At 41.6% G+C, this 22,500-nt stretch overlaps 1 protein-coding gene across 1 annotated transcript in view; it reads left to right on the top strand.

Annotated features, from left to right (window-relative positions):
* The window catches only part of LOC143035586 (uncharacterized), a 408,032-nt gene that overhangs the window by 280,890 nt on the left and 104,642 nt on the right, over positions 1-22,500 (top strand). Inside the window, exon 4 of the mRNA XM_076202452.1 lies at positions 14,929-15,145. Within this exon, the coding sequence (XP_076058567.1) occupies positions 14,929-15,145 (217 nt within the window). The remainder of the gene's footprint in view (positions 1-14,928; positions 15,146-22,500) is intronic.

Genomic DNA, 22,500 nt, shown 5'->3' with positions numbered 1-22,500 from the left:
GGTACAGCGATGGAGTCGAGACGTCTTCAGGATGGAAACTGCCCTGGGTTGCGGTTTTCATGTAATTGGCAGCAATTGTGACGTCACGAACCTCGAAACATGACGTCGAGGTTTGCAGTAGTGCTGGAGTAGTTAGTAGTCTTAGTGCATAGTAAGACAGTAGTAGTCCTTAGGAGTAGTTTCCTAACCACATTGATCCTGGGGCGATTCTCAACGGATGTAACTATGACCACAGGATGTCCAGGCACGTCAGGTGAAGGTGACTGACCGCAGTTAAGCGACTCGTGGTGTAGATTCTTTGTACCAACATAAGTACTGGGAAAATGCTGTGATGGTGTATACCGGGTGCCACAAAAAGAAGAGACCAAATTTGCCTTTGCGTTGTGGTTTATATATTTTCTTTCTTTTTCAGATTTCTTAAGTTGTATGTTCACAAAAAAAATATATTCTCAGAATATAAAAAAAAAATCGGGAAAATTGCAAATATGGCAATCGAGTCATTTTAATAGGCCACCCTGTAGAGTAGATCCACGTTCGAATCCCGCAACGACTGTCGACCTCTTAATCCGGATGCCGCCGGTGGTGATGACATTGTTGTTTTTATTGTTGTTGATGGTGTTAGTGGTGGAAATGGTGAAATTAATGATGGCCACCTCACCTAATTTTTCACCTCGGCCGGATGGTAATGATGATGATGATGATAACAGTGATGATAACAATGACGATAATGGTGATGATGATGATGATGATGACGGAGATGATGGTAACGACGATAACGGTGATGATAAAGACGAGGAAGACAATGACGTGTCCAAGGTCAACCTCCGAGAAGCTGTTGTCGGTCTGTCTGTCTGTCTTCGCCTCGAGGCTCACGTGAGGCTCTACTCTGCTCTGCCCGTCGCAAAGAACTTTCCTCCTCCCCCTCCTCCTCCTCCTCCTCCTCCTCCTCCTCCTCTCATTCTTCCTTCTCCACCTCCTGCTCCTCTTCCTCCATCTCCTGCTCCTCTTCCTCCTTCTCCACCTCCTGCTACTCTTCCTCCACCTCCTGCTCCTCCTCTTCCTCCACCTCCTGCTCCTCCTCTTCCTACTTCTCCACCTCCTGCTCCTCTTCTTCCACCACCACCTCCTCCTCCTCTTCCTCTTCCTCCATCTCTTCTTCCTCCTCCTGCTCCTCTTCCTCCACCACCACCTCCTTCTCCTCCTCCTCTTCCTCCTCCTCCTCCTCCTCCTCCTCTTCTTCCTCCATCTCTTCTTCCTCCTCCTGCTCCTTTTCCTCCTGTTCCTTCTCTCATCTATTACTCTTGACATTCTCTTATTCCCTTCCCCTTCCTTTCTCTCCCTTTCCCTTCCCTTCCCTTCCCTTTCCCTTCCCCCCTTTCCCCACCCTAAACACTTCGGTATTGTGAGGATGCCATGCATGTGAATAAAATCGCCTGGCGGCAAACCAGAATAAAGATAAGAGTGGCACCCACTACGGAAGGGACTCGTTCACGCCATCATCGTAATTCCCCAGCTGATTTGAATCAGTTGGGTTTTAATCAGAATAAAATTGTTAAACAGCAAAGGGATTGAATGAGATACTGTGTTAAGTATGTTGAGGGTTGGTAACTGATACAGTGACCGTTAGGCTTATGTGTGTGTGTGTGTGTGTGTGTGTGTGTGTGTGTGTGTGTGTGTGTGTGTGTGTGTGTGTGTCTGGTTCACATTTCGACCGTTAACCCAGTAGATGATACAACTGCGCTAATGTTGAATGTGGTCTTGACTCACGTGCTGGCCTCGTGATAGACAGTTGTTATCAGACCGGATAAGAGCTCAGAGCGCGTATATGGATCGGTTTATAGGTAACACACACACACACACACACACACACACACACACACACACACACACACACACACACACACACACACACACACACACACACACACACACACACACACCATCTCTTTACTTAAGGGTGGTAGTGACGGCTGTTAGTATTTCACTCCTTTTATAAAAAATATACGAATTTGTTTGATATGTAATCTTTAAGTTATAAAAATTAGGTTGATTTACTTGTTTTCCTAATTTTATAAGCTGTAGTTCTGTCAAGTTTTGCTATTAGAATACAAAAATTATCATAACATTAAACAAAATATTTGCTTCTTTTTAAAACCTTTGAATCTTACGATGGAGCACAACACAGACAAAAATAAAGAAAAATAATCTTGTTCTAGATGCTTGTAGATAATAGTGAACTATTCTTTGAATTTCTTGATAAAATCATGCTGCAATTCACACTGTTTTTATTTTTGTAAAGTAGACAAGATCATAATGTAAAAGTCAATAAACAAAATAAACTCAAATGCAACTCGAAGGGCGATGACGTAATGTCGATTTGAACGTTTGACCAGGGCTGCCAACCTCTACGCGAAGCCATCAACTGGAGCATTGCTTGAGATGGGGTATAATGATTTTATTTGTTTATTTGTTCGTTTTATTCTATTTTTCTCTGTGGTGGTGTTCTGGTGTGCAGTTGTTCTGCTTGTGCTGGGATGATGTTGATTCTATCTTGTGTGTATATAAATATGTAAACACACACACACACACACACACACACACACACATACACACACAATGTACACACATATATAACTCATGATAGCATGGTATTAGTTCTTAACCTTGGTAGTTTCCATCAGTCTAAGCATACAGGAACAACATAGAAATATATATAGTAATAATCATGGGATATAGATATAAAAATAGATTGCGCAATCTAGGAACGAGATGCGCAATGTTGCGGTGTCCAGGAAGTTTGGGACTGGACCAGAAGACCTTGGTGGTATCGCGCGCGTCAGGTAACCGTCTGGGGATTTCGGGCGGCTGTTCGAACCCTGGCCACTCTGAGTAATGTTCCCCCCTCGGACATTTCTGTATCTGTTTCCTCCGGGTTTGGTCACTACAAGAGTGGCCTACCGTGGATCCACCGTCTCCTGCGTTCATGCGGAAACTGTTCCGGAAGATTTGCGCGGTTGAAGTCTGGGCGGGTACTAGCCTCGCACAACCCCGTAAAAAAAATCCCGTTAATCAGGTTCAGGAACATAATTTCGTAACATTTGATGCACCTGAAGTTCAGTTGAACAAGGACGTTGATGTCCCGTAATCGTGTTGTACAACCAGGGTTGTTTGGGTGGTACTGGCTGGGAGGGGTTGAAAATGAGGACATTGAGCAAGTAAAACAGGACATTCAGTGAAAAAAGGACGCCAAGAAAAAATAGGACGTTTGGTGGGGAAAGGACACTAAGCAAAACGGGATATTTTGTGGGGAAAAATTACAATAACCAAGTTTAACAGGATATTTAGGGCAGGGGCGCCCGCAGGCGGACGCACCGGACGCACGTGCGTCTAGTTTGGACATTACAAGCATACAAGGTCCCCTATTCAAACATTTTTCCCTTCTAAAACCCTCAGCTTTCAATGAAAAATTTAGATGTTTTACATACATTAGAAACGTGGTAAAGCATCAGTGTTAAAATTATGTATGCACTAGAATACATTGTTTAAATCTGGCAATAACACACACATGCAAAGAAACAAGTGTAAGAAACCTATATTCTGTTGTTGGGGAAATTGTGAAGTTCATTAATGCATCAGCAAAGCGGCTTCATATTTATACATCTCAAAATGAAGACGCTGATCGTTTGAAAAAGTTTTGTGCTACTAGATGGGAATGTCATGAGGAAACACTTGGAGTATTTCTGAATATAGAAAATATAATTGACACTTTGCACTTCATCAGAGAAAATGACACAGACCCAAGTACCGCAGCAAAGGCAGGGGCATTCTTTATGAGCATTCACTGCTTCCAGTTTCTTACCACACTGGTAATTGTCCACCACTACCTAAATTTGACAAAACCTCTTTCCATGGCTCTACAAAGTAAGACTAATAACTTGATTAAAGCTACACAAGAATGCAAAGAGTTGGTGGAAATGCTGAAATCAAAACGGTCTGATGGATCATCTTTTGAGCATCTGTACAGGAAAGCAACACAGTTGGCAGCAGATTTACAGGTTGATGAGAAGCACCCTCGGTCTATTTGTCGTCAGAAAAACAGAGAAAATGCCCCATCCACTACAAGTGCAGAATTCTTTGAGAGAAACCTTTACAACCCTTTTTTGGATCACCTTATTGTACAACTCAATGAACGTATCTGTGGATCTACTAACAGGGTTAGAGCAGAAATGCTTTTGCCACAGAATCTTGCGAGTCTCTCAGAAGAAGACATAGCAGTAATAAAATAGTCATATTCTCCATTCATTAGACTTCTTGATTTGGATGCTGAAGTGGAAAGGTGGAAGTGGAGACATAAGGATGGTGGTCCTTTGAAATTAGAAGAATGTATTCAAAGTACAAGATACCTCTATCCAAACCTGAACAATATTTTTACAGTTCTCTTAACCCATTCAACTCCGATGACAAGATGTCTTGTCATTTGGTCAAATAAAACAAAAAATCATAAAACACCAAAATGTTTGATCAAACACCAGAAAAATATGACGTCAATCCTCGCTTCGCTCGCAGCGAAGCGAGGACTGACGTCACATTTTTCTGGTGTTTGATCAAACATTTTGGTGTTTTATGATTTTTTGTTTTATTTGACCAAATGACAAGACATCTTGTCATCGGAGTTGAATGGGTTAACCATGCCTGTCAGCACTGCATCTGCTGAGCGCAGTTTTAGCACACTTAAATGGCTTAAGTCATACCTAAGATCCACTATGGCTTCTGATAAACTAAGCGCTTTATCACTGTTGCATATTCATCAAGATGTTGCTATTAACTATGAGAATGTCTTACACAGCTTTGATAGTAGTGGACATAGACGTATTGCATTTGCATTTCAATAAAGATGGTTTGTGTCATTGAGTTTGAATTTATGTGGTTTAATATGAAGAAAAAAAAACATTCCCACTGACAAATATAATGTAAATTTACGAAGTCATGCTGTGTTAAAAGTAAGCCAGAGTAGATTTTGGTGAAGAATTTAATGAATATCGGATACATAATACATGAAATAATAGAATATAATTTTTGTACTATCCATATGATATCTACATTCTATTGGCATTATTATTACAACTGTATATGCATAATATTGTCATAAACAATTACTGTATGTACTTGATTAATATATAAAATAAACTGTTTTATAACTCATTGAACCATTCATTGCATATTCAAGTCAGGGCAATAGACTACTATACACCGGTACTTATGTTTAATGAAAGATACACAATTACATTAGTTTTCCCCTCAATAAAAGGCTGCAATTCACTTGTAAAATTAATGGACCTAAGTATGTCAAAAAGGCAACCAAAAAGTGGCAAAAACTCAAAACATTTCCGAACCCCTCAGGTGGATAAGCCTCACTTGGTTGTCTCCCTATAGCCCTTTATACCTTGTGCGCCCACCACAAGAAAGTCTGTGGGCGCCCCTGATTTAGGGCACGAGATTACCATATTCACAGTTGCGGTATACTCCAGTTATCAGTTGACTAATCTAAGTTCCCTAACAAATTCTTTAGAAGATTTTATTCAATTATCCTTTTATTCCCTCAGTGAAAGTGACACGGGGCACTAAAAAGGACTTTATTATTTAAGCGCATATACAAAAGGACAATATGTCCTTAGATACACAAATATGTCCTTCAAACACCGGGGACTAGTAAAGAACACGTGACATGTGCATTGAGTCATGCAGGCCTTTGCTGTGTGGCCTTGTGCCGCTGTACTAAGGCAGGTGGTTGACCTTGTTACCAGCTGCGCTTGGAAATTTAGGATATTGAAACGGGCCGAGCCTATTTTGATGTACTTTTTATCATAAATTGACTTTTTTGTCCTCCAATTCTTGCAATTTTCCTATTTGTACCTTGGTTGTATTTTCTTTCCTCTTTTTATTGTATTATTTTATTTGATATTGTATGTATTTATTTATTTGTTTATTTGTTTGTATTTTTTCTCATGCTATGATAACACCTTGAGTATTTAGAAGATAACCTTAATTGAGTTACCAAAGTGGGTTAATGAAAGATTTAACTTGTACCCAAAGAATGAGGAGTGACCGCGGTCCATAGGGGTGTCGCTAAAGTAAGAAAAAATTGCATAAAACTTATTGACTGGGTACGTCATATACAGTAGACAAGATTCTCTGAACGTGATAGTTTAAATATGACTTTTTTTTGCAAAGTTGACTAATTCGCTTCCAATGTGCTTGTAAATTATACATTTGTCAAATGGAAACAAGCAGCGCGTATTTGTGCAAATGTTAAATTTCATTTAATCGTTTATGAAAATTAAAAAAATGGAAATACATAATGTACAACCACATTGATGATATAGAGAGAAATATAAAAAAATAAGAATATATTTTTGTTTCAAAAGTATTCGTAATTGAATATTTTTACATGTAATCTAACTTCAACAAGAGTGTATTTAGTGTTTCGTCTGGGGTTAACCAGCGCTTCTATCCTTGGCGATATTGTTTTGCCGAAGAGCTGGGAGTCGTAGAAGCAGTATATATTATAAATATTTTTTATTTATCTCTTTATTTTTGTTTTTATTATTATTGTTATTATTATTAATATTATTATTGTTATTATCAGTAGTAGTATTTGTTATTTTGTTTATTATTTTTATTTTATGTTTATTTATTTATTAACTTATTTTATCTTGTTTTATTTAATTTTATATTATTTTATTATCATTATCTTTAGGAGAGTAGTCTCCGTTCATTTCAACCATAGTTTGAAGACGCATTTGCTATGCAAACCCACACAAACGTCCTCTGAGCCCGAATCCTGAAATTAGTTTAAAATGCGCACCATTAATTGCACCCATGGTGTCTGGGCCTTGGCCTGGTGGCTCGACCTTGGTGTGTGTGTGTGTGTGTGTCTTGCACCACGTGGCCTGGTGGTGCTCAACTACATGAACGACCTCTGTGGGCACAAACCTCAAGTTTGATCCAAACATGCATCATTGAGTGGTACAGTCCTCTTGGTAAATTACCCATAATGGAGATTAAAAGAGAGAGAGAGAAAAGAGAGAAAAAAAAAGAGAAAGAATGGGAATGACATGATGGGTTGTGACAATGTTTCGTGATGCTCTTTCTTTAGTTCTCTTTTTCTCTTTCTTTTTTCACTCTCTTTTTCTCTCTTTTTCTCTTTCTTGTTTTCCATTTCTCTCAATCCCTTTTTCTGTAATTCTCTTTCTCTTTCTTTCCCTTTTACTCTGTTTCTTTCTCTTTGTCTCTTTTTTTCTCTGTCTCACAATGCATTTCGTAACTCTCTATTTCTCTTTTTCTATCTTTTCTCACTTTCTTTTTCTTTCTCTTTTTTCTATTTCTCTCGACCTCTTTTTATGTAATTCTCTTTCTTTCCCTTTTTAGTTTCTTTCTCTTTGCCTCTCGTTTTCTCTCTGTCTCTTGTTTGTCTCTCTGTTTCTCTGTCTGTCTGTCTTTCTGTCTCTCTGTCTGTCTGTCACTCTCACTCAAATTACCCATTCCGTCCTCGGCACAATGCGTTCCGCCCCGTGGGGTGGTTGCTGTCACGGGAGTCAGGCTATCCTAACCGCGGCGGCGGCGGCGGCCTTAACCCTGTTTCGGGTCGGGTCGACTTTGGGGCAAACTTGTGGGTCAGTCGGTTATGTCCGCTTAGCGAGTTATTTGCCTATCATCGTTATTTGGGTTGTTTTTAATTGTTTATATATATATATATATATATATATATATATATATATATATATATATATATATAGATATATATATATATATATATATATATATTACAGGTGAAAAATGTAATCACACATTTGTCAATAACGTAGAAACCACTGTTGGAGTAGAAAAGACTGGAAACGGGGAATCTATATATTTCGATTGCAAACTGCAATCCTCTTCAGTAGATACAAATAAGACTATATATATGTATATATATATTTGTATATATATATATATATATATATATATCATATACATTATATATATATATATATATTATATACATAATATATATATATATATATTTGTATATATGTATATAATATATATATATATATATATATATATGTACATATATATTGCTGCATCGGACCCAACGCAATCCATAGTAGTCCATTCTCATCCATTGACATCCCCTTCAGCCAGGATAAAGCATCCGAAGAGCACCTCCTCCTCCTCCTCCTCCTCCTCCTCCTCCTCCTCTTGCCCGGGCCAAGAGGCGAAGGAAGGCCATAAGGGAAGATGGGAAGGAGAGAAAGTGACAGAAAGGAGCGTAGCACTAGTACACCAGCAATTTTAGTGAGATATTTTGTGGTCCTAGAAGAATTGGGTTAGGAGGCTTGTTATCCGCTGCCCCGTGTGAGACGTCAACGGTCCGCGTTTTAGCGAAAAAAGTAAAGAAACGGTTCGTCTTGTGGAGGAAGAGGAGCTAAAAAGAAGAATATTCAGAACATGAGAATGGAGGCGACTATAAGAGACCATAAGGCCTACACCGGGTAGTACAATTTCCCTTACCACGTGTCATCCCCATCTATCTCAACTTTTCTTGAAACAACCAATAGTTTCAGGAGGAACAGGAAAAAAAAACAACGAGGATGAATAAAGACAGAAGAGGCAGAGGGAGATGAAAAGAGACAGGGAGATGAGGAGTTTAGGATTTCTCCGGCAATAACCAGCGTGTAACCAGTGCTTCTATCTTGGGGGACAACTTAGCACCGAAAAGATGGAGCTGTAGAGGTTTTGGTCAAGGAAAGATTGGTGGCAGATTGGAGGTAAGACTTGAAGTTATGGAGGACAAGGAAGCATGGAGGAAGACTAAGAAAATAGAGGAAGAAGAGGGGAGAATTAAGAGAACAAATATTGAAGAGAAAGGAGAAGAGATAGAAGAAAGAGTGGAGGAGATGGTTTATACAGTTGAGGGAGAAGGAAGAGATGGAATTGAAATAGAAAAAAATAATTGAAGAGTTGACGAAGAAATTGGAATAGAAGGGGGAGAGGTGGAATGTGATGACGAAGAGAGAGAGAGAGAGAGAGAGGAATAGAAAACGGGGAATCTTTTCATTCTTCCTCTTTTGTTTTTCCCTTGAAACGAATTCCGAAGAAACCATTGAATCTCCGCTTCACTTTTGTATACAGACTTCTGTTCTGCGCACACACGGTTTTGTCTGTGTTCTGACTCTTTGCAGCAGTTTAACCGCAGTCCACTGACCCTCTTTTCATCTTTGCTGTAGGTACGCTGCGGTCAGAGTTCTCAGAACCGACATTTTGTTTTCAATGTGAAAACACCAACGGACGTATCCTTGTAATTTCGAATATTTTTATTTACAATTAACAACACAAAGTATAAGGTATGTTTCTTGTTTACATACATACATAGATATATACATATACTGTATATACGGTATGTATATATATATATGTATATATACAGTATATATATATATATAGATATGTATATGTGTATATGTATGTATATATATATGTATGTATATGTATATATATCTATATATATATGTATGTATATGTATATATATATATATATATATATATATATAGTATGTGTGTGTGTACACATGTAAGCAATTGTACATATATTCACTCACTCAGCAGGGCACTTGATTTTGTGTCATGTTTGTCTCAGTGTGGATGAAAACTTTTGACAGTGACTGTGGGACATGAGCAATTTGGCCGTGAAAGGTGTTGGGGCTCGTTCACCGCCTCCTCCTTCCCCACCTTCTCTCCTCCTCCTCGTCCTCCTCCTTCTCCTCTTCCTGCCGCAGGCAACGATCCTGTCTAGCCAAGCCACACTCAACAAAATATATTCTTGTTGAGACTCATTACAACCTATCGTCATAGTTCTTTAGTTTATATGTTACCCTGTAACCGTAACTATATATGTATATGTGTATATATATTTATATATATATATATATATATATATATATATATATATATATATGTTGTGTGTGTGTGTGTGTGTGTGTGTGTGTGTGTGTGTGTGTGTGTGTGATTCACCTTGGTCTTTGGATAACGGGTTGGACTCGTGATCGACAGCTATTTCCCTCCCGGAAGAGAGCTCAGAGCTCGTATGACCGATCTATGGGTAATGCTGTGACCTTACACGCACACACACACCCAACTCCCCGCCCACGAGAGTTGGAATAACGACTTGAAGCGCAGCGATACTGAAATTACTTCAGTCCTGGGCAGGATTCGAACCCGGACTGCCGTAGTGACCAACCGCGCCACCGAGTCGTGTGTGCTTGCATGTGTATAATGTTGAGACTAAAACATTTCGGAAGCAACATCTCGTGCCATGCAGCAGGGGGTCTGACGACGGAAACTGAAATCGTTCTTGTAAAAGTATTCACTCCGTGTCCATTTTGGTAATTGAATGTGTGTGTGTGTGTGTGTGTGTGTGTGTGTGTGTGTGTGTGTGTGTGTGTGTGTGTGTGTGTGTGTGTGTGTGTGTGTGTGTGTGTGTGTGTGTGTGTACTTGTATCATTTCTGGTTTGCAAAAATTGGAAATAAAAGGAAGAATAGGAAGAAGGGGAAGGAGAAGAAGGAAGAATAGGAGGACAGGGAGGGAATAGATGCAAGAGAGGATAGATAAGGAAAAGTGTCTGATAACGGGGGATGTCAAAGAGTTTCAAGGAGAGAATAACGAGAGAGGAAGGCTCACGAAAAGAGTAAAGAAATGAAAAGAGAGAGAGAGAGAGAGAAGGCAAGAAACAACTGGAGTAAAGAGGAAGACAAAACGCGGGTATAGAATGAAGACGAATTAGACCGGAAGAGGATGAGGAGGTGGAGGAGGAGGAGTAGGAGAAGGAGGGTGATAGGATAATATCGCTGGGGCGGAGGGGAAGGAGTGGGTAGGAGGGAAGGCGGTGACGTAGAACCCAGGAGGACAAAGTACAGGGTGTGCCAAAAGGTACCTCGTCTTGTCCTGCGAGGAAGAGACGAGCTCTCTAACTCTTCGTGCCTCCATGGCTCTTTCATGCAAAGAGCACACGACAGGGGGTAGGGGAGGGGGGCAGTGAGACCTAAGAGATTTGAGAAAAAAAAGTCGCCTGGTGGACCCAGAAGTGATATTAAATGAATAAATTCCCATTTCCTACTGATGTGATTAAAGTTGCCTGGCGGCTGAAAATATAAAGGAAAAAGTACCAACCGACAAGGAAGGAAAGAAAAAAAAAACGAAGGAAGGAATGAAGGGAGGAAAGAAGAAAGATTGAAATAGAACAGGATAGAAATAAATTGAACTTGATGGAGATAAATGAAAATAACACGTAAGGTAAGAGTACACAGGGCATATAATTCTTTGCAAAGAATCAAGGCAAGATGGAGAATTCAGTGCATGTAATGCAGGAGAATGGGTGGAAGTGGTTTGGAGGGGGGAGAGGAAGGGAGGGTGGGAGGGGGTGAGGGAGGGAGGGTAGGGAATGAGGCTTTGGATGAGGTTGGGAAAGGTGGAGGGAGAGGGGTAGAGGTGGTGGGATAGTTATTTTATTTTATTTTTATTTATCTACCTATTTCTTTATTATCATTGTTATTAATATGATTTTTTACAACTGTAGAGAGTTGGTAAAAGTATTGATATGTTTGTCGCCCAGGCATTGGTATCGAGTCATTGTTGTTGTTTGTCCGGTGAAGGTGAATGAGTTGGTGGTTGTTGCTGACTGTCTGTGCCTGAGTCGGACATTCTTGTGGTGGTGGTGCTCGTGAGGAGAACCTCGCAGAGGCAGGTGGCAAGATCGTTTCCTGTCATGAAGAGGAGGTGGCAAAGAGGGCATGTCCTGTTCTTAGGCGAGGTAGTAATGTTTCAAAATCTCTTTTATAATGATGTGAGGACAGTCATGGATGTACGTTAGAAGAGGAGAAGGAGAAAGAGGAGGAAGAGGAAGAGGAGAAGGAGGAAGAGGAAGGAGGAAGGTGAAGCATATTCAGAGAGAGGAGTATTGTTTGAACAAGATGGATAGAAAAGAGGTTGGGTTGTTCAAACATAAAGGTGTACGAGATAAGACTACTCGCACGCACGCACACACACACACACACACACACACACACACACACACACACACACACACACACACACACACACACACACACACACACACACACAAGACTCGGTGGCGCAGTTGGTAGAGGCTCAGACTCTCAGCACGGTGGTACCGGGGGTACTGGGCTCGAATCCTGCCCAGGGTTGAAATTAATTCAGTATCGCTGCGCCTCGAGTCGTTACTCCAACTCTCGTGGGCGGGGAGTTGGGGGTGTGTGTGAGTGTAAGGTCATAGCATTACCCATAGATCGGTCATACGAGCTCTGACCTCTCTTCCGGGAGGGAAATAGCTGTCGATCACGAGTCCAACCCGTTATCCAAAGACCAAGGTGAACACACACACACACACACACACACACACACACACACACACACACACACACACACACACACACACACACACACACACAGACAGACAGACAGACGCTCCCCAAGGGAAAGTCAGCAGAATAGTAACAAACGTTTGACTAAGTCTAGAATGCGACGAGTTCGAGGAAAGAGACCTGCAACAGGACGCAAGGAAGAGGTCCTGTTCAGGGTCCTCATTGAGGAGGGTGGGTGGGGGCAGGGGGGTTGGGTGGTGGGGGTGAAGCTCCGGCAGGTGTAGGGGAAGGGGGAAGGGGGAGGGGGGAACGGGGAAGGGGGAGGGGGGAACGGGGAAGGGGGAGGGGGAGGGACTGCCCTTACGTCCTCCTCGCCCTTTCTTATCTTTGCCTCTTCTATCTCTTCCCCAGTCTCAGGATTTTTGTTGCGTAACAACCAGGACGCCCTGCAGAGGAACTTGTTGCTGTAACCTGGTAACATCTTCAATGCAGTTACGCTACCTTAGGAATTGTAATCATTTATTTATTTATTTTTTTCATTCTAAGTTATCATTATTATTATTATTATTATATATTTATTTTATATTATTTTTATTCTTTATATATTTATTTATTTTAGAATGGTGGGCAAGGTTCTGGCCATAGTGTTGAGCGGAGTCATCAGGGGTCGGGACCCCAGCCCTGAACTGAATAGAATACATAGTCTTAGAATTTGTAATCTAGTCAGGCAGTCAGCAGTTGAAAGCAGTCAAGTGTTACATTTAGAGCCCCCAATAGCTTGGGCAAGTGGCAGTCACCGATAACTTTTGGAAACCGACCCCGGGTTCACATCAAGCAAATTGATAACGAAAACAACGCTTCACAATTTTTGAAAAATAAGACAATAATTACGTAGTATCTCCCTGTGATTTCTGCCTGGCTTGGATGTCCGAGCACTAAGGGCAAAGGTGACGATTTTTTTGGGGACGTTTTCAAGATGTGCAACCCCAGAATGCACATATAAAGAATAGCTACCCCACATATTAACTTGTAAAGAGTAGCAACCCCAAGAATTAGCTTTTATATATAAATCGCCCCAACAGGGAAGATTATTTAACCTAACCTAATCTAATCTTGTTAAAAATTTGTCAATTCTTTGAACAACCTAACCTAACCTAACTTCAACCTAAGCATGTTAAAAAGAATTAATTCTTCAAATAAGCTTGTAAAGATTGGCCATCCTCAGAATAAGCTTGTTAAAATGAACCACCCAAAGTATTAGCTGGTAAATCACTGATGAAAAATGTATTAACACATTTGTAAATGAAATTTAAAACCACAGTCGGAGCAAATTTTGTTAGCTAGTGAAAATAAACAACCCTAAGTTACTCTGTGGTTGTTGATCTTTACAACGTCCGGCTTTTGTTTCGGCTGTTGAAGCTTCAGGAGCGTCTCGAAGTCCTTGAATTTCGTGTCTCCTTCGTCTTTCCCTCGAAGGCTGAGGAGGAATTGTTCCCGACAGAGTCTCAGATCGCGGGAAAGATAGAATTGATGTCTCGACCTGTGGTATGCAGGGGTTGAAGGTTGGGGTTGTGGTAGTGTTCTTTCTCTCTTTTCCTCTTTTTCTCTATTTATTTTTATTTTATTTTTATTTTATTTTTTTGTCTTTTTCGTTTCCCCCCTTTTTTTTCTCTCACTTTTTTTTTCTTTTTTCTTTTGGTCTTTTCGGTTTCCCCTTTTATTTTTATATTTTTCTTCCCCCTCCTTCTTTTATTCTTCTTCATTTTTTATGTACTTCAAAGTCTAGTTTTACGGGATAGGCAGGAGGCTAGGGAAGAAAAAATAATCCCGAAGGGAAAGACGGGGCGAAGATCCAAAGACAGCGACATCACCCATCCCCTCTCTCGTTGTGTTGGTGTCGACGCGTGAAGGCCACTTTCATTTGCCGGCGCCAAGAATTTTTATTGACGTACATTTATCTATTTATTCATTTTAAATTGCATAAATCTTCCTCTGGGTGCTCCTCTGAGCTGAATAAGATTGTATATCGTGTGCCAGAAGGAAATACACAAATGTTACTGAATTGATATAAAGACACTTAAAGGAACCTGAACACTACTGGGACACGTTGAAGTGTTAAAGGAAACTAGATGCATGTTTTCCAATAATTATTTGTAAGAATTTATTTGTATAAGTATTCATTTTTTTTTATCAATTTATTGGTGGATGTTTTTATTATCTATATCATTGTTTTTATTTATTTATATATTTATTTGTGCATTTAGTAACTTTGTTATTATTATTATTATTATTATTATTATTATTATTATTATTATTATTATTTTATTATCATTAGTCTTATAATAAGACTATGGGCACTATTATTATTATCAATATTGGCTACCTCCCTTGTAAGGGGGAAAAGCCTAATGATATACAGATAGATAATTATTATTAATATTTATTTACTTATTTATTTGTTCATTTATTTTTTATTATTATTTAATTAATTTGTTTCTTTCTCTTCAGTGTGATCTTCCCATGGCGAAGAGGGGACCCAGCCCGAACTTCAGGGCGAAGCACGCCCTATGTAACCACGCCCACGTCGAACGGTCCCGCCCTGGCCGACGCCAGCACCCAATCGCCGTGCGCCACGTCATACACTAACGACCAATCAGCGGCCGGCGATGCCTCGGCCGACTTTGCCTTTGGGGATCGCGATGCGACTGGGGAGGTTAAAACGAAGGTAAGTTTGTTTTATTCTACATATTTTTTTATTTTTTATTATTAATCGTTTATTCATTAATTTTGTTTATTTATTTATTTTTTGTCGATTTATATTTATTATATATTGTTTTATTTATTAGTTTAGTTATTTCTTTATGTATTTATTGGTATTGTTCTTTCGTAATGGAGACAGCGTTCATTAGGTTTCCATTAACCGAATAAAATCATCTGGCGGCAGATTCAATCCGTACTCATTACGTTAAACTCGGATTCCCCGTGGATTTTTTTTATTCATGAATCGAACATTAAGTTAATGTATATTTTAGACACAGATTAATTTTTAATCTCTCTACTGCCGAGCGATTTTATTCATCTTTCTGGAACTCCATCGGTGAGTTATAGAAAACGGAATTGCGTGAAAAGTAATGTATTGGATAATGATAATAATGTATTGGTGATAGTCATATAAATAATTAGGATTCAGTTTAAAGTCGCGAAATTCCCCTATCCGGAGGTTAGGACGGTGCCCCTCACAGAGGACTTTGTAGCGTGGGATTTTGATGAACCGTGCCCTTGGCCCAACTCGCTGGCGGCCTAATCGCCGTCACGACCTCCGCCACAAGTGTCGACGCTCTAATATAATAATAGAAATAATAATAATGACATAGTAATAACATAAATGATAATAATAGTGATATTAGTAATAATGACAATAGTAACGATAACGATGATGATAATAAATAATGATAACAATACTAATAATGATAATGATAAATATAATTATGATAAGAAAGCGGGTCGTGGGATTTTGTAAACAAAGCGATGTTTTCAAGAGATCAACGCCACACAAATGAACTTTCCCTTGCCTCCAGCGATGTGGTCTCCCCCACTCCCTCCCACCTCCACCCCCCGCTTCTCCCACCCCTGCCTCCCTTTCTCCTCCTCCTCCCCCACTTCCCTTACCTCCCCCATCCCCCCGCTCCTATTAACTCCCTTTCTACTCTTCCACCTCCTTCCTCCCGCCTCCCATCTCCCCTCCCTCCCCACCCTCTCCCTTACCTTTCCCTCCCTCCCACCCTCTCCCTTACTCTTTCCTCCCTCCCACTCCTCCCCAAATCCCATGTCACCTGCCTCCTCTCTCCCTTCCCTTCCCTACCTCTCTTCGCTCCCACCCTCCCTCCCTCCCTCCTCCCCTCTCCCTTCCAACCATTTTCCTAATTCTTCCTCTGTTATCTCCCGGTGCCTCTCTCTCCCCCCTTTCCCCCTACCTCCTCTGACTCCCCCTCCCCTGCCTCCTCTTCTTCTTACTCCTTCTTACCTCAGTCTCACTCCTTCTCTTCCACCCTCATCCTCCCTACCTCCCCTCCCACCTCTTCCCCCTCCACTCCCCCTCTTCTCCCCCTCTCTCTCTCCCCCCCCCCTCCCCAGGCATAAATCCTTGTTACGGTGACAGCGTTGTTACTTTCGCGAGCGTTTTCAGTCTTGCCCACCCAAGATTGTTAGGGGGAGGGAGGGAGGGAGAAAGTGTCAGCAGCAGCAGTTAGTAATGTGTCCTTCGGTAGTATGGCCAGCCAGAGGGGGAGGGAGTGGGTGGGAAACGTGAGTCAAAGGACACCTGCACACTCTCTCTGACTTTCTCTCTCTCTCTCTCTCTCTCTCTCTCTCTCTCTCTCTCTCTCTCTCTCTCTCTCTCTCTCTATCGCTCTCGCTCTTTCTGTCTCTCTCGCTCGCGCGCGCACTCTCGCTCTTTCTATAATTCTCTCCCTCTCTCTCTCTCTCTCTCTCTCTCTCTCTCTCTCTCTCTCTCTCTCTCTCTCTCTCTCTCTCTCTCTCTCTCTCTCTCTCTCTCTCTCTCTCTCTCTCTCTCTCTATATATATATATATATATATATATATATGTGTGTGTGTGTGTGTGTGTGTATCGCTGCCGCTCTTGCTCTCGATGCCGCTCTTGCTCTCGATGCACAAGAGTGACTACTGCGTTCCTTTTCAAGGGGCATTGAATGTTGGAGTGTAGATAATCACAAAATAATGATTTTTGTTGTTGTCACTTTGAGATGCTTTTATTTATTTATTCACTTATTCTCATGTTTAGATCAGTGATCTAGTTAAATTAAAAAAATGTGTTATCAGGCGAATTTTTAAAGTATACGAATTTATATCGTATATTACGAAATTGTAGTTATATTTGCATGGTTACATTTGCGTTGTTATTTGTTCATTTATTTATTTATTTATTTATTTGTGTGTATGTCGTTTCAGCTTGGATTTAGTTATGCAAATATAAGCCGTAGATCCGTTTTCGTGGATGCAGTTCCATTTTCGAAAAATCTCTTCTATTAAAAGGCAATTACTGTATATGAAATGATTGAAGTTAATCCTGAGCCAAAAATAATAATTGCACAGAATGAGGGCGGTCTGTAACTGTGTGTGTGTGTGTGCGTGCGTGCGTGTGTGTGTGTGTGTGTGTGTGTGTGTGTGTGTGTGTGTGTGTGTGTGTGTGTGTGTGTGTGTGTGTTGGATAGAGGAACATAACATAATACGAGTATTATCTTCATCTATGCGTTTCGCTGTCGCCCAACGGATAAGAGTACTACTTTCTAACTATTCAGCAGCAGCAGCAGCATAATACTGAGACGTATTATGCTAATCTTTGATGTGTAAGTCTCAGATGCATGCCGTAGAAATACAGGTCTACCTTAGTCTCCAATATTTTTCTTCATAAATATCTAATTAAACAAAATACATGAATAACGAACTAAAAGTTAGTGTAATAGTTAAGAGAAGTCTAAGCTTCTTTTAGCGAAACAATTATGTCATTTTTGCCCCAGTGGGTTATCTCTTTAGGTGCTGCGACAGTCTTACAGCTTCCATGCCCTCTCCCTCTCTCTATCTCTCTCTCTCTCTCTCTCTCTCTCTCTCTCTCTCTCTCTCTCTCTCTCTCTCTCTCTCTCTCTCTCTCTCTCTCTCTCTCTCCCTCCCTTTCTAACACATACACACGCGCGCACACATACACACACACACACACACACACACACACACACACACACACACACACACACACACAACTCAATGGTGCTGTGGTAGAGTTCCTGGCTGCCATTATGGTGGTCCGGGTTCGAATCCCGCCCAGGGCTGAAATAATTTCATTATTGCTGCGCTGCGAGTCGTTACTCCAACTCTCGTGGGCGGAAAGTTGTGGGTGTCTAAGGTCACAGTATTACCCATAGATCGGTCATATATATGAACTCTGAGCTCTCTTCCGCGAGGGAAATAGCTGTCGATCACGATTCCAACACGTGATCCAAGACCCACACACACACACACGTACACACACACACACACATACACACACACACACACACACACACACACACACACACACACACACACACACACACACACACACACACACACACACACACACACACACACACCTCTCATGAACTCCCACCCTGAACAACTCCCACCATTACCAAGCCCACTAGTTCCCACAGGTCCCCCCCCATCCCCCCCCATCCCCAGTCCTCCCTCCAGCCGCCCCCATAGCCCCTCCCCGTAGTATCTGTTACATAATCTAGAGTACAGACGACGCTGTTGATGGGGCCTTCCAGGATGTACTGGTGTTGATAAGGAATATCTGGGGAATGTCATATGGGCGTGTATCTGGTCGCACTACCCATCCGGTAGTTTGTTGGTGGTTTCAAGAAGTGGTCTTCAATCCGGAGTCGGGAGAGGATAATTGGGCCCCGGGGAGGGAATGCTGGCGTGATGTTGTTAACCATAGACCAAAAGGTCCTCTTCTACTACTAATTGGCTGAGGCATCAAATTTATCAATCCACTGCGTTTATTCATATGTTTATTTATTTAAGAGAGAGAGAGATGATCTCTTGTCAGGTGGCCTTAACCTGTGTTCTCAAGTATCCCATACTCTTATGTCTTGCTGTTCTTCAATCTCCAGGAGAAGACCACTTCTTCAACACTTAACACTAAACATCCACTTACCCTCACAAAAGGAGAAAAGAAAAGAAAAGAAAAGTTCTGATGTGGGCCCCGTGATATAAAAACATCAGAAAATGGATCGTACGCCAGGAGGCGCTGAGTAGCTGCGGCCGAAGCCGTCACCTTTGCCCTGTGTGTTGACACTATAGAAGTTGAGGATCTCGTTGTTACAAGGCGGATTAACATTGAGAGGATTAAGCAGGCGTAGTGGCTTTGCGTGACGTTAGAGAACTTTTCTCCGTTTTCTTCTCCGTTTTCTATGACCAGTTGAGGGATACCTCTTTGGGAGCTACATTATTAATTTTCAGCGCACGGTCTTGTGTTTGTTGTTAATATAATAACTTGTTTGTTATTTTAGGGGAAGTTTCTCCTGTATGAGGACCCCTCACTTGAAAAAAATAAAATCGCCTCCCGACATCCAGAACTCACCAAAGATTTTTTTTTTTATATAAAAAGGCCAATCTGGTTATAGATTTGTCAGCTTCCATTGTGGCGTCGGATTTTTTTTTTTTTTTTACAGTATACTTTATTTTATTTTTTCCGGCCTTCGTGCGGACCAAGTGGTCTCCCATTGTGCACCACTTGGTGCCTTTGTTGGTGAAGTATTGGATAATGGAGGAAGAGGTTGCTGGGGGCGGAGAAAGAGGAGGAGGAGGGAAGAGGAAGGGAGTAGTGGAGGGCAAGTAGGAAAGAGTGGTGGTGGCAGCAGAGGTGGAGGACTGAGAAGAGGAGGAGGAGGAGGAAATAGAGAAGGTGGTAGTGAAAAAGAGGAGCTGAAGATAGTGGTGGCGACGGAGGAGAAGGGGGAGAAAGAGGAAGAGGACGAGGAGAAGGAGGAGGAGGAAGAAATGGAGGAGGAAGAGGAGGAGGAGGGTGAGCTGAAGAGGGTGGTGGCATCGGTGACAGCAGAGGCGGAGAAGAGGGTAGGAGGAGGAGGAGGAAGAGGAAGGAGAAGGCCAAGGGCATGCGATATAATGGGCGAAATGAGTAAATTGGAGAACATGGCAGGCTGGCACGCTGCCGCCGCCGCTGGGATAGAAGCGCCGGTTCGGGAGGGATTGCAGCCAAGAGGAGCTCGGAGGTGCCCCCGAAGTCCTCGAGGGAACGAAGGAGACGGGCACCAACACCCATCCCTGAGGGACTCCGCTTGGTTCTTCTCCTTCCTCTTTTTCTTCTTCTTCTTCTGCTTCTTTATTTGCCTCTTCTTCACCTTTTTCTTCTTTATCTTGTTCATCTTCTTATTTTTTTCTTTATCTTCTGGTTCTAAATTTTCTTCTTGTTCATCTTCTTTTTCTTCATCATCTACTTCTTCTTCCTTTCTTCATCTACTGCTCCTTCCTTTTCTTCTTCCCTTCCTTCTTCCTCTATTTCCTTCTTTTTCTTTTTCCCTCTTTTCTTCTCTTTCCTCCTCCTCCTTCTTCTCCTTCTTTTACTTCTTCCTTCTCCCCTCTCCTTTCCCTTCTTCTTCATCTTCTCGTTCCTCTCCTTCTTCTATTTTTTCTTCTTCGTCTTTTCCTTCTTTTTTCACCTTTAATCTCCTCCTTCTTCCTCCTCCTTCTCCTTCTTCTCCTTCTTCTCCTCCTTCGTCTCCTCCTCCTCCTCATTCTTTTCCTTCCTTTCCTCCTTAGTCTTCTTCCTCTTCTCCTTCTTCTTCTTCTTCTTCTTTTTCTTCCCTTTCTCTTCCTCTTTCTTCTTCTTCATCATCTTCATCTTTCCCTCCTTTTTCTTCTCCATCTCCTCTTTCTTCTTCTTCTTCTTCTTCTTCTTCTTCATCTGTTTGTTCTTCTGCCTTCTTTTCTTCTCCTCCTCCTTCTCCTCTTCTTCATCTTCTCTTTTTTCATCATCTGCTTTTTCTGCTTCCTTCCTCTTCTTCTTCTTCCTCTTCTTCTTCTTCGTGCTGAGGTGCTTTACATCATGCGGGAAAATTCTGGAAGTCACGTATCGTTTGCTCACGTATCGCCATTGTTGTCTTCACTCGTCTCCAACTTTGAACAATTTTTTTCCTCCCCCTCTCCCCTCCCGGAAGACTCCGGAAGATTCAAGGTGTCTCACTGAATCCGGAAAGTGCTCCTGGACTCACGTTTCCAGTATCATCTATCTCACGAATTCTGTCCATCCGGTCTCATATTCCCACTATCTCACAAGGAAGAATAGATCTTGGCGTCACGTTTCCTATCTCTCACGTCTCCAGTATCGTCTGTCTCACGAATTCTATCCATCCGGTTCCACATTCTCACGAACTCACGAGAACAACTCTTGGCGTCAGAACTCCCTTCTCTCACGTCTCCAGTATCGTGTGTCTCCCGGCTTTTATCCAGCCGGTCTCACATACTCACGATCTCACGAGGAAGAGCGTAACAGGCGTCAAGACGTCTTGAAGGACGTCGCGACGCTCTTCGTATCAACCCGTGAAGATGACTTCGCGTATCTTCTTTCAATTATTATCCAGTGTTGTCTATTTGTCCAATTCTTGCCCACGCCATCTTTCTTACTTCCCGTAAGGTGTCTTGACCAGTCTCTGAAGACATTTTGCCTTCGTACTTAAGAATATAGGAACATAAGAATGGAGGAGACGGCATGAGGCCATAAGGCCTACAGCAGGCAGTTCCATGTCAATTGCCACCTGTCATCCCCATCCATAAAGTTATCAGATCTCTCAAAACAACAAATACGTTCATCGTTCACTACATGGTTACCAACTCTATTTGTTAATCACTCTTTTGATAAACCATATCTTGCCTATTTCCTTCTTAAACCTAAATTTGTCTGTTGTTCAGTGTTGTCTCTCTTTGTTCAGCCTTTTGTTCACGCCTTTGTTACATAAAGAACAAAAGAGAATAAAAAATTTCCTCAAAGGAATCGTCTTGGATTTCTTCCTTGTCAAGATGTCTTCTTCGTTTTTTGAAGATCGTGAGAGAAAGAATAATCATATCCTCAAATTTCACTGACTGGAAACCCACAACCTCATAATGGCCGGCAACGGTCCTCGAATCCTTCCGTAGATCTCTACAGTAAGAAGCACTGATCTGCTGCCTGTGTTGTGTGAAGTGTAGGTCAGTGTCTGTGTCACTTAGTAGGAGGAAGAGGTGGTTGATCAGTCGCCGGTTGTTAACTCGCAGTCTGTAGAAAAAAAAAAAAAAAGTGGAGGATAGTCTAAGACGATAAAGAAATATATTGGGCACGGCTAGGTGACCGAACGCCAGCCCATTGAGGCTGCACCCCCATATCAAGGCGAGGGTATTGATGTGAATTAAAGACGAGTGGCGGGGAGATGATTCTAACCGACCTCCTTAGAATCATCTCATGTAGGCTTCTGGCCACAAAGAGGATTCCTAGGGGACTACGCTAGGGTCTCCTTGTTGAGGTGCTTT

The sequence above is a fragment of the Oratosquilla oratoria genome, chromosome 19 (genome assembly GCF_046742065.1).
Source record: "Oratosquilla oratoria isolate Oo_2021 chromosome 19, ASM4674206v1, whole genome shotgun sequence".
Taxonomy (NCBI): Eukaryota; Metazoa; Arthropoda; class Malacostraca; order Stomatopoda; family Squillidae; genus Oratosquilla; species Oratosquilla oratoria.
The sequence above is the reverse complement of the archived record's forward strand: the minus strand, read 5'-3'. Positions and strand labels throughout refer to the sequence as shown.